General features: G+C 43.1%; 1 protein-coding gene across 1 annotated transcript; it reads right to left on the reverse strand.

Annotated features, from left to right (window-relative positions):
* Nucleotides 1-7246: 7246 nt before the first annotated feature.
* Nucleotides 7247-8182, reverse strand: LOC149255641 (uncharacterized). The gene has a single exon (XM_089455095.1). The coding sequence runs from the start codon at nucleotides 8180-8182 to the stop codon at nucleotides 7247-7249; it is 936 nt and encodes a 311-aa protein (XP_089311221.1).
* Between the last annotated feature and the right edge of the window lie 9859 nt (nucleotides 8183-18041).

An 18041-nucleotide genomic window follows, 5' to 3' on the forward strand; every position in this document is an offset into this window, starting at 1 on the left:
CGTATATATTGGGAGACCCCTATAGGAACAAAGCCTTTATCCATAAGAAGCCGTGTCGGCCGCCCTACTGATCGCGATGCAGTGAACACAGCATTCACGAAGATCGACCACCCGTACCGTAAAACGTATTCTGTGGTTTCGCGAAAAGTTTGGCACACCCTCTGCCTAGAACTCCAGAGCAGTTTCTTTTGGCCTTTTTCAAACTCTATAACTGAAAAAGTCCATCCAAGCATTTGTCACTTCGGGCTCGTTAAAACATCGAAGGGGACTAGAGTCATCTTTAGCTTTTTCTTGACTCTTAAAACATGAAAAAGCAAAGTTGTGTCTAAAGTGTCGTTAATAAAATTTATTTTAATCGGAACATAATCACCTGTTATTCCCACGTTGATCTTTCAGTTGAAAAGTATGGAGCCCACCAACCAAGGAAGTCACCTTGGTGGAAGTCCCAATCCCTTCTCCTCTTGGGGAGATGTTGGTGCGCCTCATATGGCCACATTGTCACTTCCTGGATTGACAATTGGCCTACCTGTATGGCTCTTTTCAGCTAATGTAGTTCAGATCACCACTAATCCTGAGCAGTCAAATCAACAGTCAGACCAGTCTAGAGCTACCCTCCAGCCTTCCACTTCTTACAATTCTTCCTCTGATCCTTCATCTTCACAAGGTAGAGCCGGTAGAAGTCAGCCTCCCATGGAGAAGAAGGAAAAGAAGAAGAGAGAAAAGAAGCAAAAGGGGCCTATGGCGAAGGCGACTGGGGGCAAGCAAAAGACATCTGACAAAAATCCACACACTGCGCCGACCGGGCCTAAATCGCCATATGTCATTTGCAAAGGGACCCACTTCCACCGTGACTGTCCTTGTATTCCCCGGATACTAAGGGACTGGTCCCCCAGGTTGCACAATCCGGTAGCATCAACCTCTGATAGTCATGTTGGTTGCAGTCCGTCAACTAGCGAGAGTGAAGGACGAAAAGGGAGACCAAGATCACCCTGCATGCTGTGTGAAGGTGATCACGCCATCCACCGTTGTCCATTCTTAGATGAGGCAAAGAGAGTTTTGGAAGATCGTCCGGTTTCACCGTCACGACTTCCTCCTGGATACCAAAAACTCGCGCCAAGTCCCTCGATAGTTGAAAATCCAGCTGGCCTGCTCAAGTGGTCAGCTGAAGTGTCGGTCATTGAGAATGAACCTACTGAATCTAGACCAGACGAAAGTCTAAAGGTCGAAACAGTAGTTGACCCGGTTCTTCCTTCAGAGGTTTCATCCTCAAATGACTCCGTCATTGAAGACTCATCTTCAAATGACACCCTCACTGAAGAGAATAAGGATGACACCATCCAGATTCTTTTCATCAACACAGACTCTGATGAGCATCAGGGCAATGCGCCTATTCCTTTATTGCAGGAAGGAACATCGTCAGGGTCGTATCCGGCCGTGTATTCGGTCCCACCACCAAGCAACCTGGTTGTGTCCTTTGATTGGAACCAACTAGGCAGACCCCGGTTACCAGCCAATATACCATTCAGAATCATTGTCCAAATCTATAGAATGGTAATGGCTGGAACTATCATTGATGAAGGGGCATCTGTGAGTATCCTTTCCTCTATTTCTTGGAAAGCACTGGGTTCCCCGGTGCTTTTACCTGAGATGAGAAATCTATCAGGTTTTGATAAAGGAACCAGTCGCCCTTTAGGGATCCTCCCCAATGTTCCGATTACATTGAGGAAGAAGACAGTTCATATGAATGTCATGGTCGTCCAAGGACCCTTGGATTATAACCTACTCCTTGGACGGGACTATATATATTGCATGGGAGCTATAGTCTCCTCACTCTTTAGAGTAATGTGTTTTCCACACGAAGGAAAGATGGTCAAGCTCGTAGACCAACTTTCATTTCCGGGATCTCGCATCGCAAATAGTCAAATACCAATCCTAAACGGCTTATTCACTCAAGAAATGCCTCCACCCCCGGTTCTACTTCCCGATGAATGCGAGTGATTCGGAAAGATGAGACTGGAACCCAGGGGGCATGCACCCTGGTCTGCTTTGGGCAGAAGAAACCTTGGGTATAGGGTAGAATTTCCGCGAAAGAATATGACTAGTCCGTACCCCGTCCGTGGATGGAAGAGGGGTTGTTCTGGAACAGGATTCTTTTGTCAAGGTTACTTGTTTGACAAAGGTCATTCATCTTTATCTAAATAAGTAGGCTCTGCCAAGGAAGGGGATCCGTTTGTGGCAGTAAGTAGTAACCGTCTTTGGATAAAAGGCAAGCCTCACCCATTAAAACAAATGTTTTAAAGGATAAGTAGGGGCAGCCTCCAAAGAATGAGTTTTCTATTGCTGCAACAAATTGTAACCATCCTTGTGTAACCTAATGATAGACATCGCCGAAGAAAAAGATTGATTTGCGGCAGCAAATAGAACCACTCTTCGGGTAACCAGAAAGAGGCAAGCCTCCCTCGATAACATTAATGTTTTTTCTTTGAGTAGTGTTCTTCTCTTGTCACAAATAGCTGTTCGTTAAAAGCTGGGCCGACGGGAAGACAAGTACCGCGTAAGATCCCTTAGAATAACGAGAAGACAAGTATCGTTAACATTAGATTGGCAAGATGATAAGTAGCTGGGAACACCCAAAGAGAAGCAGAAGTGAGGGAGAGGAGGGGCAGCTTTGAAATTCTATTTTATACCTGGGGGCATGCAAACCTTTTGGAGTGCAAGCAAAGAGCGGTTATTTATCTGTTTTTTTAGATTAGTCGTTTCCGAACTTGCATGAAGAGAGGATGTGGGGAAAAGGTCAAAATTTGCCAAATTAGGAGCATAGCTTCGTGAGATAAAGCTCCATAAAAAAAAAATAGCTATCTCACAGGAGACATTTCTTATCTTATGACTGGTATAATCGAGCAGTTTTAGCACACAGTTCATGCTCGTTAAAAAATAAACGCAAGATCCGAGCAGTTTTAGCACATAGTTCATGCTCGTTAAAAAATAAACATAAGTTGTGAGCAATCTTCCCCTAGAGTTCAAGCTCGCCCAGAAAAATGAACCGGTAAATAACCTTGGTAAATGTAACCTTTGACAGCGATATTAAAGCCCTTGGTCGTGTTCTTGCAGTCTCACCTCCATCCGTTCATTTGGCCAATCGTTCATCTCCATATGTTTGTTTACCCATTTTGAGGAACAGCTGCGAAGAGTGATTTCACTTAGCCATCCTTGTGACACTGCCGTGATTGGAAAATTCCAACCTGTACCTGGAATCTGCTGCTATCCCTGTTTATCACTCGTTCCTCAAAAGACGAGTCTTCTTTGAGCTCTTTTCTCCTGACTCGTAAAATATGAAAAGTTTGCCGCGTTTTTTGGCCTTCCAGCTCGTTAAATGACCAGAAGAGCTATCCCTCCTCTAGATTTTAATCTTTTTGGACCTGAGGGATTATTGCACAAAAAGATCGAGCGCTTGTTTTGTTCGGCTCGTTAAAAGTACCGAAAACTCATCCCTTCTGTATTGTTTTATACTTTTTCGGACTTAAGGGATTAGATGACGAAAAAGGAATTCTGGAGTTGACTTTATGTACCTTTTCAGACTCTCTAAAAATGAAAAGGACCGAGTTATCCTTGTCGTTAGACTCGTTAAATTCATTAAATAGCGACAAACTTGTCTTTAGACGAGAACGAGTTTCCCTATCGCTAGGCTCATTAAAACATAGCGATGGGCTTGCCCGAAGGGCAGGTTATAGAACAAGCATATGTTATCCTCCTCAAGCTTGACAAAAATAAAGAGGTACTGGTCAGCAATGACTGGGGAAAAATTGGGAGAACCTCACAGCTTTAATGGTAGCAAGTCACTCTTGAACATGACACTTTGTCCTCCGTATCACATCGGGTTGGGTCGTTTCATTCACCGGTCTCATCACCATGGTCCTCGCCACACCATCCACATTTGGGGTAATGCTACCGATCCATCACATCAGTGTCGTTATATGTTCAAGAGATGTTGTTCTGCAAAGAGTCAACCGTGTCCCATCCACTGCCATACATTGTCCTTCATCCATTTCATGACCGCCACCCTGAATCATACATCACAGTTTGTTTTCACCTCATTACAATCACTAGCTCCGTTCCGTGTCACTGATGTGGGATTCATTAAGGCCCTCCTTTGACGGATCGCTCCTTGTCGACATCAGCTCATTATCCAAGGAGTTGATCTAGGAACAACCCCTTCAGTACTTTGAAGCTTGCATGCCTCAATGGCAAGTTTCTCACTTCCGGCGACAGGTATACATCAATGACCTTCGACCAGAAGATTTTACATGGTGGTCGACACCAAGTCCTTTATTCCCACCATGTGAATTGTACTGCTGTACCTTGAGGGTCATCATCCTTATCGGTGATTCCTCTCGCGTTTGTTAACGGTTTACATCATTGACCGGTAATCAAGTGATGTCTTTCCATGTTCGACTTCAAGAAATTCTCACATGGACCGACTTGTACATCGAGTGAAGATCGGAAGAGATTGAAGACCCCGGATCTAGTTTCATCCATCCGGGCTGCGATATATATTCAGGATATAAAGACATTTTATGTGTACATCATTGCAGCAGATGATCATCCTTCTCAAAGGATGATAATTTCAGCAGAGAATTATCAGTCTACCATCAGACGATCGTCTGTTCTATGTACCAAAATGAATTTATAAAGCTGAGCATGGGAATGCCCGCCTCAGCTAGATCATGAAAAAGTATGAAAAATAATGTATTGTATTGTATCTTATTACAGGACACTTCTCAGCAGATTGAATGAACTTCGGATCCTCCTAATAAAGCATTTCACCCGATAAACGACCTCATACTTTAGGGGGGATCTGTTATAGACAATTTTGTGCCTTGCAGCATCAGGCATGAATTGTCAATAATCCAAGGGATCCAAAGTCCCTAAACATGATGTTCCTACCCCTAGAGGAACAAGGTCAGCAAACCAACAGCTCTCAGATCAGTTCTCCACCTGAAAACACTCAAAAACAAGCAATCCTGAAATCAAAGCAGGTGCTCCACTAGGCTTCTGTGCTAAAACTCAACTCCTCCATGGTTTACCTGTGTTGCAAAGCAGGTAGAACAAAGGGCACCTGCGCTGAGCGAGATGGGACAAGTGGCACACTGAGTCATTGCTCTGGAATCTTCCAAAAATGACACTTGGATCAGGGATTTCGCCTTGTGATGAGTCAGAGGCTCTGTTTCTCCAAGTGGAAGCAAGGTTCTCCAAGTGGACTTAAGAACTGAAGATCAACTGAAGAGAGGGAGGACACAAGGCAGCTACACATCAGTTGCAAGTTGACTCGTCCTTTCTCAATTCATCTATATATTGAGCTCTCTCCTATGAGCTTAGGAGGCTGGAATTTTGTGTAAAGTAATGATATGCTGTTGGTTTCACTATAGAACTATTGGGTGATTGCTTGAAGGAGGTGAAGAGGAGAAATTATTTCTGCTAGGAGGTGTTGCTGGATTGGAGCCTTCAATGGTTGTAACCTTCTCAGAACTTTACTTCTTCCATTAATAAAAGCTATTGAGGTTCTTCTATGTGCATTTGTTTCAATGATGTATTGTGATGATTGTATATTTGATTTATGCTAATCCTTGAATCAGTTATGAATGCATGCTTCTTGTAGTTTCCTTCTTTGTTATTTTGCAGGATCTCATTGTAGCTGGGCCAGCAAAAGAGCAAAGAGTTAGGAGCAAGCAGCAAAGAGAAGAGATTGGAGCAAATATTAAGCGCAAGGCAACGGTTAGTGCATTTCTTCATTCTCTCTTGCTTTCATAAAGAAGTAAACCTTAAGTAGTTTTGTTTACAGTTGTTGCTGAGGTACTATCACCCTTAGAGTGGGATAGGGTCATCCGAATCAGATACTTTTCCCTACAACAGAGCGCCACGCGGGATGCTTAATGGTTGATGCCGTGAGGGGTGCGCCCAGGTATTTGGATGGGAGTGAAGCAGAGGGGAAGCCCAAGATGCGAGTTACAACAGATTTGACCGAAGGTGGAGTATGAAAGAAGAAAACCTGCGATTTAGAGCAGTTGATTTGCGTGCCAGATGCTTCCGAAAAATCCTGGAGGAGGGATTTAAGACGGAGGGCTTCTTGAACAGAGGGATAACCAAAGAGCATAGTGTCTTCAACGAACTGCTGATGAGAGGTGGTTGAGGAGTTGTGCATGGAGATTCCTTTGATCTGATGAGAATGGAGGGCTTGTTTAATGTGATGACCTAACCCTTCAGCCATAAGAACAAAGAGAAAGGGAGAAAGGGGATCCCCTTGCCGAATACCTCTGGAGGGTTTGAAGGGGCGGGAGGGAATGCCGTTCACAAGGATTGAAAAATGAGTGGACATTATAAGGCTCATGATCCATCGAACCCAAGAGGAGCAGAAACCAAAAGCTTTTAGCATATGATGTATATAACTCCAACTTAGTTTGTCAAATTCTTTGGAAAGATCTAATTTAAGAAGCATACCTGCTTGCTTTGAGTGCTTGAGGGAGTGAATGATCTCGTGAGTGAGTAGAATACCATCCATAATTTGTCAGCCTTCCACGTACCCTGACTGTTCTGGAGAGATGAGCCCGGGAAGGAGGGGTTTGAGCCGATTTGCTATGACCTTTGATATGACTTTGTAAATGACGTTGCATAAGGCAATTGGCCTGAATTTATCAGGGGTAATGGAATCCTCCTCCTTGGGGATGAGAGTGATGAATGTGGAGTTGAGAGAGGGAAGAAGCCAGTGCATAGCCATGGATTCTTCAACAATCTGCCAGACTTCCTCCTTTATCATATCCCAGAAAGAGTGAAAAAAAGTGGTAGTAAACCCATCTGGGCCAGGGGCTTTACCTTCTTTGAGCTGCGTCATTGCCTCATCCACTTCCTGGGGAAGAATAGGGTGCATTAGGAGTTCATTGTGTTCCTCCGTAATGAGCTTTGGAACATTGCGGATAATTTTGTTAATGGCCTGTCGTCGATCTTCTCTTTGCTCTTGATGGACCTGTTGAAAGTCATTGAGGAGCACCTCTTCAATTTCCTCATGTGTCTCTACTTTTGCCCCCGATTGGTTTTGGATGAAGGGTATATTGTTATGCATTCTTCGCTGGACTGTAGTTCTATGGAAGAATTTGGTATTACGTTCCCCCTCCTTCAGCCATCTGACTCTTGACTTTTGCCTCCAGTAGATTTCTTCCTGCTTTCTCCTATCCTCCAGCTGGCTATGGATGAGTCATTCCTGCTCCAGAGAGGCTTCCGTGTGCCCTTCCAAGATAATATTTTGGTGGAGAACCTCCAAATCCTGAGTTAACTCTTGCTGCGCCTCAAAGATATTGCCAAAGGTTTCCCTGTTCCATCTTTTGAGGTGACTTTTGAGAAATCTTAACTTCTGCTGGAATTGATACATTTTTGCTCCTTCTGGGGGAATGAACGATGCCCAGGTGGTCTTGACAAAGTCCTTGAAAGTGGGATGCGTAAGCCAGAATCCTTCAAAGCGGAAGGGTCTTTTGATTAAGTTACCTGGTCTTTGCCATTGTAGAGCTATTGGCCAGTGATCCGATCCAGTGTGAGCAAGTATGGCTGCTGAGATGTCTCCTCCTAGGTGGACCGCGTTGTCTGAGAGGAGGAAGCGATCCAGTTTGGAGGCGATTTGATGTTTGCCAGCTCTGCGATTGCTCCAAGTGAAGGTGCCATTACAAAACGGCATATCTATAAGAGATGTCGATTGGATAAATTCCTTGAAGCGATTGACTTCAGGTTCCATTCTACTCCTCCCTCCTATCTTCTCTTCAGTTTTGGTGATCATGTTGAAGTCCCCAGCAACGATCCACAGTGGATGCCTTCTGTTGTTACTTAGAGCTTCAATCGTGTCAAGGAGAGCTACTTTACTTCCTGTGTCTTGTGGGAAGTAAACATTTGACAAGTTGCCGTGAATATTGGTGCCCACAATGTGAAAGGTCGCCTGTATAAGGTAGTGTGCTGCATGAAAATCCGAGAGGGATACCGCTTGGGTATTCCAAGCGATTGCCAACCCTCCTGAAGCTCCAGAGGCGTCTACTGCAACTGACCGACATCCAGGCCAGGCTTTTGAGAGAATGCTGCCTAGCGTAGTACTGTTACACTTAGTTTCCTGGAGAAAGCACATTTGTGGCTTTTCCTTTTTTATCATGTTTTTTAACATCCTGAGTTTTCCGGGGCTGTTTAGCCCTCTTACATTCCAAGACACTAGCTTCATGATTAACCATTGACAGAGGGCTTGTAGTACTTTGTCAACTTAGCGTATCTGCCTGAGTCCACCAGGATTTTCCCAATCTCTATCGTTCTTTGCAGATCTGTCTTTCTTCCTCTTTTTTTTGTGTCCTTTGGGCGCAGATTTCCATCCCATTGGCTTCCTAGTTGTATCCCGAGTTGGTGCTGATGATAGGCTCGTGAGATGATCACTTCGAGCTTATTAAGTTGGAGCTCTGGAATTGAATCGAATGATTTCTTTTTGCATGCAAGCTCTAATTCCAAAATATTTAAGCCATTCAGATCTATGCTTTCTGGCTCTTCTTCCATTATTTGCACTTGATTGCTGTCTTCAATGTTGGTCTCTGGATTCTGGGGGAGGTCTGCTTTTCCATCAACTTCCATTTCCTTGTGGATTTCTGCGGTACCTTCCTGATCTCGTTTAAGAATGGTGGGGATGATGATGGGGGACGTAGATTTGGGAGGGGATTTAGATGGAGGGGGAGGTGAAGAGGAAGAAGGGTGATCAGGGTTGGCATCAGCATTGGTAGGGAACTCATCTGAGGATTGGCCAAGAATATCAAAGTTGTTCTTGGTTACTGGGCCATGGGATTTGTTAGGCTGGGGTTTGTACCCATTTTGGGGCTTTTTGTGAGAGCGCTTCCTGCTTGAGACTTTAGTGAAGCCATCCTGGCTAGGGGTACCAGAAGAGTCAGGGATGCTGATTTGGACATTTTGAGGGGAATCCCTAAAGAGATGTCCTAGGGCATGACATTTCCTACACCGAAATGGAACATGTTCATAGTCGAGAGGCTGGATCCATTCTTCATCTCGATGTGAGAGGGTTACAGACTCTGGAAGAGCTTCATTGAGGCGAATGAAAACACATATTCGAGCGTAGGAGATGTACTTACGAGATTTGGTTTCTTCTGCCGCTCTGATATACTCTCCCACCCCATTTCCGATCCCTCTGAGGATGTCCTCATCCCAGTATTCGTCCGGGAGAGAGTATAATCTGATCCAAACTGGCGCCCACGTCAGATCTTCCTTATCTGGATTAAATCTGGGGATCCATTCCCTCAGGTATAATCCAGCTGAGTTAAAAAAATAGGGCCCTTCTACTAGTATTCTGTACTTATCCTCTTGGCAGAAAAAGATTGCTGTAAAGAAACCTTTCGACCCTAGCTGCAGCGTGACATCTCCTTTAGGTTTCCATTTCGCCGCTATCCAACCATAAAGGGCTTTCTCAGTAGGCCAGAACCCTATGAACTTCCTGATGAGGGCATGATCGTGCATATACTCTATTCTTCTATCAATCTTGTCTCCCGGCAGCTCTATTCGTGGCCGCTCCTTGGCCACAGGTCTGCACGTTGTTGAGGAAATTTTCAGGCCTTCTTTAGGCTTTTCTGCTCCTTCTTGTGGACCGCTGTCTCCTTCTTTCCGTCTTCCATTTTCCTTGTTGTCATTTTGGGGTTTTTTTCCCCTGTTCAGGATTTCCTTGTCCACTGAACCGAAAATGACGTTTTGCGCAGGGTCACTCTGCGACGGGGAGGGCTCTGACGCCCCCCCCAGAGGTTGTGCCATAGCGTAGCCTTAGTGCTCTGCAGCTCTGAAACGCTGCAGAGGCTTTCTCACCTCCTGTGATGATCTTGCCTGGTGTGCTATCGGCGCCGTTGGTAGGTCGCTCAGAACCCTAGCAGACTGAAAAAAATCCGTTCTCGGGGAAATACCCACAAGCATTGGAGGTATAGGAATTCGCATTTTTCAGGACTAAGGGACATGTTCATTTCAATGCACTTGGCTAAAACTTTTCCCAGGTTAGTCAGAGCTTCCTGGAAGTTAGAACCATAAGGGGTAAAGTCATCGATATAGATTTCCACTGAATCATGAACCAGTTCAGCAAATATGCTCAGTACTACTCTCTGGAAAGTGGTGGTAGCATTGCACAACCCAAAAGGAAAGACCTGGTATGCGAAAGTACCCCAAGGATAAATGAAAGTGGTCTTATCTTGGTCTTCCAGGCTAATTTGGATTTGGTTGTACCCGCTAAACCCATCTAGGAAGGAGAAGAACTTCTTCCCTGCCAAGCCATCTAACACTTGATCTATGAAAGGCAAAGGGAAATGGTATTTCTTGGTGACCTTGTTTAGTTCCCAATAATCTACACAAATTCTCCACTTCCCATTTTTCTTTGGCACTAGCACCAAAGGAGAGACCCATTCGCTGTCAGAAATGGTGTAGATGAATCCTGCATCCAGTAGATTTTGTAGTTATTCTTTGACAATGTCCTTAAGGGCTGTATTCATCCTCCATTAAGGCTACCTGACTGGTTTACAATATTCTTTAATGTGAATGTGATGAGTATAGACTGAAGGGTGGAATCCCTTCATCTCCTTATAGCTCCAAGCAAAAGCATCCAAGTGGTTTTTCAATAAGCTACACAAGTCTTTCTCCTAAGAGATGGATAGGGATGAGTTGATCTTCAAGGTTCCTTCTGGGTCGAATTCCACATTCTTAACTCGGAGAGAGGTCAAATCAACCACACAGAGATCAACTAAAGGATTGGCTTGGGTTTCTTCCACCAGCTCTTCTAATGGCAACACACTAGGGGGTGGATTCTGAATCAAGTTTTCAATAAGATCATCCTCGGTTTGTGGGTCCCCCATGGTAGCCTCTATTGTACATAATGGTGCAGAATAGACTTCATCCTCATCTTCCTCCACCAACCAGAGGGGTAAATCATGTTTTAATAGAGGTTGGGCAGGAGGATATAGGACTAGCTGTTTGGACATATGCCCATTATTGATTGTCATGTTGCCAGCTCGACAACTGAAGTAGGCATCTGCAGTAGCCAACCAAGGTCTTCCCAGGATGAGAGGATACCCAGTGAGCTTTTCCTTTGGCTGGAGAACCAGGAAATCAGCAGGGTACTCCCAAGAATCAATAGAGACCATTACATCTTCCACAATCCCCTCAAGGGTCACGGTGGAGTGGTTTGCTAACTGCAGTACTGTTGTGGTCTTTCTTAGGGAACCCTAAAGGTTGAGCTTGAGCATAGTGTCCTTGGTCATCACATTAATGGTATCCCCTAGATAAATCAGGGTATGGAGGATTATGGTGCCATTGATGTGGACATCTAGACTCCCAAGGTCTAGATATTTCGGATAGATTACCTGCCCCAACATCAGGTCAGACAGTTGTCCTATGACATTGATAGTTGGAGCATCTCTCCTATGCCTGCCTGGGTGCCTGAAGCACTTCTCCTTGATCAACTTGTTGTATATACACACATCTTTTATGGCTTGGAGAAGTGGTATCTTTACACATAACTGTTTCAGTTCTCCTAGAAGTTCAGTTTCTTCTAGGGTCGGTTGTGTGGTTCCTGTTAGTCTCTTAGGAAAGGGTGGAATGGCTTTTCATTCACTTTCCCGTTTTTGTTCCTCTTCCTCCTTAGGAGCAGGTTGGCTATCTAGGAGAACCTTCCTAGATCGTGGGTTAATCTCTTCAATCTCCACAGCATAGGTCAGGCATGATATTTCTCCAATATATACCTGCCAGGCCTATCTGTTATTTGGGTTCGAGTACGGTTGAGCAGGTATTTGGGGTTTCGTTGGTGGAGCAGGAGGCAATGGTTGCACTTGAGCAGGTGGTCAAGGCAAAAGAGCAGGAGGAGAGTTGTACTGGGACCTCCACACCTGATGAGGTGCACTCCACTGAGGCTGTGGCTGAGCATAAGAGTGAAATGAATGAGCAACTGGAGGAGTATAGTATTGAGAGGGTTATGACCAAGGAGGGGGTGTGGACCAGGAAGGATGAGTAGGGGGACTCCAAGAAGGCGTTGAAGTTGCTTGATTGGGGTTGTAATAGGTCTAGGATGTCCCTTGCATTCCCTACTGGTAAGGTCTGGGTCCATGTGGCCTCCTTTGGTTCATGAAATAGAGTGGTTCAGTGGCTCCTTCGGCCCCCTGATATGCAACTTTAATTCTGGGCAAGGAAGGGCACTGATTCGTAGGATGGTCTTCTTCACAGACTAAACACACTTCTGTAGAGTGCAATGGACATTCGTTCCTAGGATGCTTTCTAGTGCACCTGGGACAAATGATGGCCAAAGCCCTCTCAGCTTCCTCTTATTTCCTTTTGATATGCACGATATCCATTTTCATGGCAAGAGTTTGCCTCATATCGCTCTTGAAATCTTCCAGCCGATTCTCAAGTTTGTTTTTAAGGGATGAACTGGATGAAGATGTACTGGCTAAAGGTTGACTTCCCCTACCTGTCTTTCTAGCTGCCCTAGAATGGTTTCTAAACACAGTCTTTATGTCATCATAAGGTATTTGGTAGATGTCTCCCCCAGCCAACAGATGGAGGGTATCTAGAAGGTCTTCAGGGACTCCTCTGAGTAGGACCAACTTCAGAGATTTGGGGTCTAGTGTGCACTTGGCCCTTTTATAACTGAGCTGAAACCTCTCTTCATAGTCTTCTAAAGATTCATCACTTCCCATGATCATTCAGAAGATTTCTTCCTTGGTATCCTTTGACCTACAGTGGTCCTGATATTTGTTGTTAAAGGCTTGCTGCATCTGAGCCCAAGTTGTGATACTGCTTCCAGGCAATCTCATGAACCAGTGCAATGCTGCATCCTTTAGGGTAGAAGGAAACAGTTTCAACTTCTGCTTGTCTTCTGCATAGTCATAGGTTCAACAGAGAACAACAAATTCAAACAAGAAGGTATCAGGATCTTTGGTAGTCAGTCCATGGAAGTGAGGTAAGGCTAAAAGACTTATGTTTTTTATTTTTGTGTCCTCATTGGTCTCCCGGATAAGAAAGGTGCCCTCTATTCTTTCCCCATTTCCTCTAACGTTTTTGTTTTTAGCCATGGTCTCAGGAGGAATGGTTTTTTGCTCTTGTTTTGTTATATGATCTTCGTATATCTCTGAAGGTTCACCTATAGGTTCCTCTAGATCACTGCCACCAAAGAAGAGAGAAGGGTGACTTAGTGATGTGGTGGGGGTGTTGTGTAGGAATTTTCCTGAATTGTCTCTGTTCCTACGAGGCATGAAAGGAAATATCTTTTTGGGTGATTTTTGTTTTTTCATCTCTGCTTGTACCTAAAAAACTGAAATTGATTGAACAACAAATTGCAACTAACTGAAATGAATCTTGCTGAAATGGAAATTGCAGAATGTAAATGAAAGCAGGAAATGACTAATCTACACTTGTTGAAATGGAAATTGTAGAATTGAAATGAAAGTAGGAAATGACTAATCTACTTTGCTAAAATGGAAATTGCAGAATTAAAATGAAAGTAGAAAATGACTAATCTACTTTGTTCAATTGAAATTGCATAATTGAAATTGCATAATTGAAATGAAACAACTACTCTACTTTTGCTGAAATAAACTACCTAGAAGAATGTTGCAGTAGAAAATAGAAGAAAAGCAGTAATCACAAAATACTCTAACGCTTCCCTAGAAATGGCGCCAAAAAGAATAGTGGGCTCCAGTATTGCTGCAATAATGCTGCAACTCCTGGGGCTTCCTTCTTTACTTTTATCAACCCTGTAGTTCGTAACAAACTTGGAAGCGACGGTGATATATGCACAAGTACTAGCTCTTACTGTAAGCTGTCACTTGATCAGCTGGCGCAAGTTCGCTAGGAGCTTAAGCCAACTTCTATGAGTTCTCAGAAGAATCTTTTAACTGTGATGGAAGAATGATAACTCTACAGGGGCTATTCTACTTGCAGAGAGAGAAGGAAAACTGAAATGAAATGCAAACCCTAGCAAACCCTAGTTTATCCACTAACCCTACTTTTGCAAGAAAAGAGATGGAAACCAATGAAGTGAGTGCCATTGACTACTGGAAAGGTAAATTGAATTTAGTCAAGCTACTTCTGAAAAGAAATGGGAAGAAATCATCTTTTTGTACTTTTGAGTATTTTTATGTGAAATTATTATGCTTGTGATTTAACTAGTTGTGACTATGCAAAGGTTTGGTGGCAAAAGAAGTTGGAGTTGGCTTTTGTAGAAGGTGGGGAAGGTTTCAAGGGGTCCTAAGAAGCCCCTAGTACCCTTCTGAAGACTTCCATTGCGGTTAGACTTCGAGAAATCACTCATAGGAAATTCTACAGGAGGCTGCAAGGGATCTATAGGAGGTTCTACAAGAGGATCTACATGAGGAGGCTGAAAATTGTTTTTGGATTTTTGAAGGTGGAAAAATGATAGAAAAATGGAAATGAAGGCTAGATGAAGGTGTTGAGGTGTCTAGAACTTGTCAAGGAAGATCAGGGATGAATGAGATGGTTGGATTTGCTCAAATGGCAAGAAAACAGCTTTATGGACAAAAACACAGAAAATAGGGCAAATTGGTGAAATGTTGCGAATGATTTGGGAAATCTAGGAGAAGTGAGCTGGTGCTAGCTGTTTTATGGAGGGATGGTGAACTGAGATGTCCTACAAGAGATCTGCACATTTACTTAGCAAAACTGATCAAAGAAGGAACTAAAAACAAAATATTTTCTAGCCTTACCTAATTTCTGACCTACAAACAAAAATTGTTGAACAGTACCCTATGAACATAAAAGCATGCGAGAGAACTATGATAATAGAATAGGAAATGATGTAAGCAAGTGAATCTAAACTAATATCAACTTTTCCAAATCAAGTTATCACACTAGCAGTTGCATGGAAGAGAAAAAATTGTGTTTTCGGTGGCAGCAGTAGTGCCTTGACCGCAAATGATATTCCTAGGAAGAGATAAAGGATATCAGGGCCTGTTGTCGCCTTTTTGAATCTTATTTTATCACTTTAGCAACCTACTTGCACAACTGATACAAAAACAACTATGCTAATCATCAAAAGCAACCTAATCTAACAAAGTAAAATGAATCTATGCAACAACAATTAACTCATGAATGGAAACAAGAAACATATAAATACACAAAGGAGGTGCTGGGAAGCTTGGTTAGGGCCCTAACCCAAGAGCTTCAGCCCTCTGAAAGAGATCAGTGCTGGTTCAAAAATTGTTTCATCTTCATTTATCAAAAAATAGGAGTTACATCACATAAACTGTTCTAAAAAAGAACTTGAAAATGAGTTGAACACAATGTTGGACAAAAGTACGAAAATCTACTAATAATGGGCTAACCTACTGAGGCTCGAAGACTTCTTATTTATACAAATGGGGACTTGCAACAGTCCTCCTAAAATCAAGGAACTCGGCTTCCTAGAACTAAAGATAAACAACAGTCCTACTTGACTTGCTCGGCTGCCCCTTGGAATCATCAATGTGGGCCTTTCTGCTCCGAATTGCTGATGGAGTATTTAAGGAAAGGGGTCATTAATGAAGGAGACACTGCTCCTATAAGTTCTCTTCCCTATTTTCCTCGAGTTTGGCTGCCATTTTCTCATAAATTCCTTGTCTTTGTCCAAAATTGTCCAAAAAAATCTCCATAAAACACTTATTAGACTAGATGGCAAGTGACTAACCCAATTCACTCTATTAGAATAAATATATTCAAAAACATGCAACAAACTAATGAGAATGGTGGATTAAATCGAAATAAGAGGCAAAATGAGCCCATATAGTTACCCATTTCTGGGTCTCATCAACAGTCTCGAGGAGTAATTCTTTTGCTTTTGCTGCCACCTTCAAAGGAGAGTTCAGAATGCTGTTGAAGATCTAGTCATTTCTGGCGAGCCATATTTTCCAGCAAACATATTTAGGTATTGCTTTCCAGATTCTTTTCCATGATATTTTCCTTTGGGTCATGTGGGGATAATGCATTCTCCAGGTGCTAAAAAGGTTAGCTACTTTGACTTGCGATGGGGCCGAGACATTAAGGCCTTGAAGGATGCAGTCCCAGACTTATTTAGCAAAAGAGCAGTCCACAAAGACATGCTCCATGGTTTCTTGGGCTTTGCAGCAGAGAGAACACCGATATGGCCCGTGAATACCTCTTTTAGTCAGATTGTCACCAATTACCACTCTCGCATGCATTAATACCCAGGTGAAGAAATTTATTTTGGAGAGACTGAGAGGGTCCCAGACTTGTTTCCACACAGATGCAGTATGGCTCAAAGCTTGTCGTGGTTGAAGAGAGGAAAACCCATGCATTGCGTTGTAGATTCTAGTCTTTCACCATCCCCACTTGTACATCAAATGCATGTGAACTGGTGCCAGTCCCATTAACGCTTCTTCCAGGAGGGTCTTTTTACTACGAATTTGATCTGGAACTCAAGGGATTTCCCAAGTTCGCCATTTTCATGATTCATCCCATGTCAAGATATCTGCCAGGGTGAGGACTCCTTACTGAATGAGCCAGTTCCTGATTTTTTTGATTGCTTCATTTTTGCTCAAAGGCGACTATCCCATTATGATGTCTTTCTAGAGCATCATGTTTTTTCGATTGCCAGGAATGTGATACAAGTACTTTTGGAAGAACTCTATCCCATGGCAGCAAAGATGCCATATCGACATCCCTTTGATGTTGTTATCTATCTGTATGTTCCTTAGGAATGAGCCTTTTAGATATTTTTTCCTTATGACTTGACTGACAGGGTGTTTGCTATTTGAGAAGAGGGTCTAAAGTATTTTACCTCCAAGAGCTAGATTGGCAAGGCCTGGGTCTCTTATTTGCAGGCCTCCTTTAGATATGGGGCGTTTAACTGTATCCCAATCCACTACATGGAATTTTCTTTGGTTTCTTCTTCCTTCTGTCCACAGAAAATCCATGATAAGTCTGGAGATCTGTTCCATGATCTTCTTTGGAGCCAGAAGAAAGGAATCCTGATAAATAAGTAGGGAGGACAATACAAATTTTATAAGGATGAGTTTTCCAGCATTGGTGAGCCATTGACCTCCCCAAGCTGTAATCTTGGACTTAATTTTTCTTATTACCTCTTTCCACAGCGATAATTTGTTAGGGCCCAGGGTTATTGGTAACCTGAGATATTTGATTTTATCTCAAGAAGTGAATCCCAAAAAGCCTAAGGAGAGGGCTATTCTGTAATTTTCTTGTTGATCCACATTCCACCCGTATATTGCACTTTTCCTTTTATTTATAGGAGCTCCTGATATGCTGCATAATTTTTGAAGAATTCCACTGTAAAATTTGGCTATCTTGATGGAGGCTCCACCAAAAAGAAGAGTGTCATTTGCAAATAGTGCATTATTGAGAGGCTCTAGCCCTTTCATCAACCTGACTCTTAGAGCTGTCACTGCTTCCTTTTCAGCTGTCAGTTACGTAGCGAGTCTACCATCAGAATGAACAAGAAAAGGGAGAGGGGACAACCTTACATTATTCCCCTTGAGGCTTGGAAATAGTTTGCTATTCTGCCATTAGCTAAAGGAGTTTTCCATGGCTTTTTAGTAAAATCTTTAATCAAATTGACAAAGTTAGAGCTGAAACCAAAGGAAAGGAGGACTTTGTACAGGAAAGAAAGATTTACCTCGTCGAATGCGTTTGCCATGTCTAACTTTATGAGCATACCTTGCTCCTGGCGAAGATAACTGGAATGTATGACTTCTTGTACCTATATTACATTGTCCAATATATGTCTCCCTTTAACAAAGCCGCCTTGGGTGGGAGAAATGAGTTTCCCAAGTAGTGGCTTGATTATGTTTTCCAGTAGTTCTGTCAGGATTTTGTATCATGCATTGTAGAGAGAGATTGGCCTAAACCTGTCAAAAGTGCTTGGATTCAGTTATTTTGGAAATAATGCAAGGAAGGTAGAGTTAATACTTCCTCCCACTTTAGACTTTTGATGAAAAGCTTTAATCATCCTTAGAAGATAAAATTAT

The sequence above is a fragment of the Pinus tabuliformis genome, chromosome 7 (assembly GCF_031772625.1).
Source record: "Pinus tabuliformis cultivar Carrire ecotype Pingquan chromosome 7, CPIR1, whole genome shotgun sequence".
NCBI lineage: Eukaryota > Viridiplantae > Streptophyta > Pinopsida > Pinales > Pinaceae > Pinus > Pinus tabuliformis.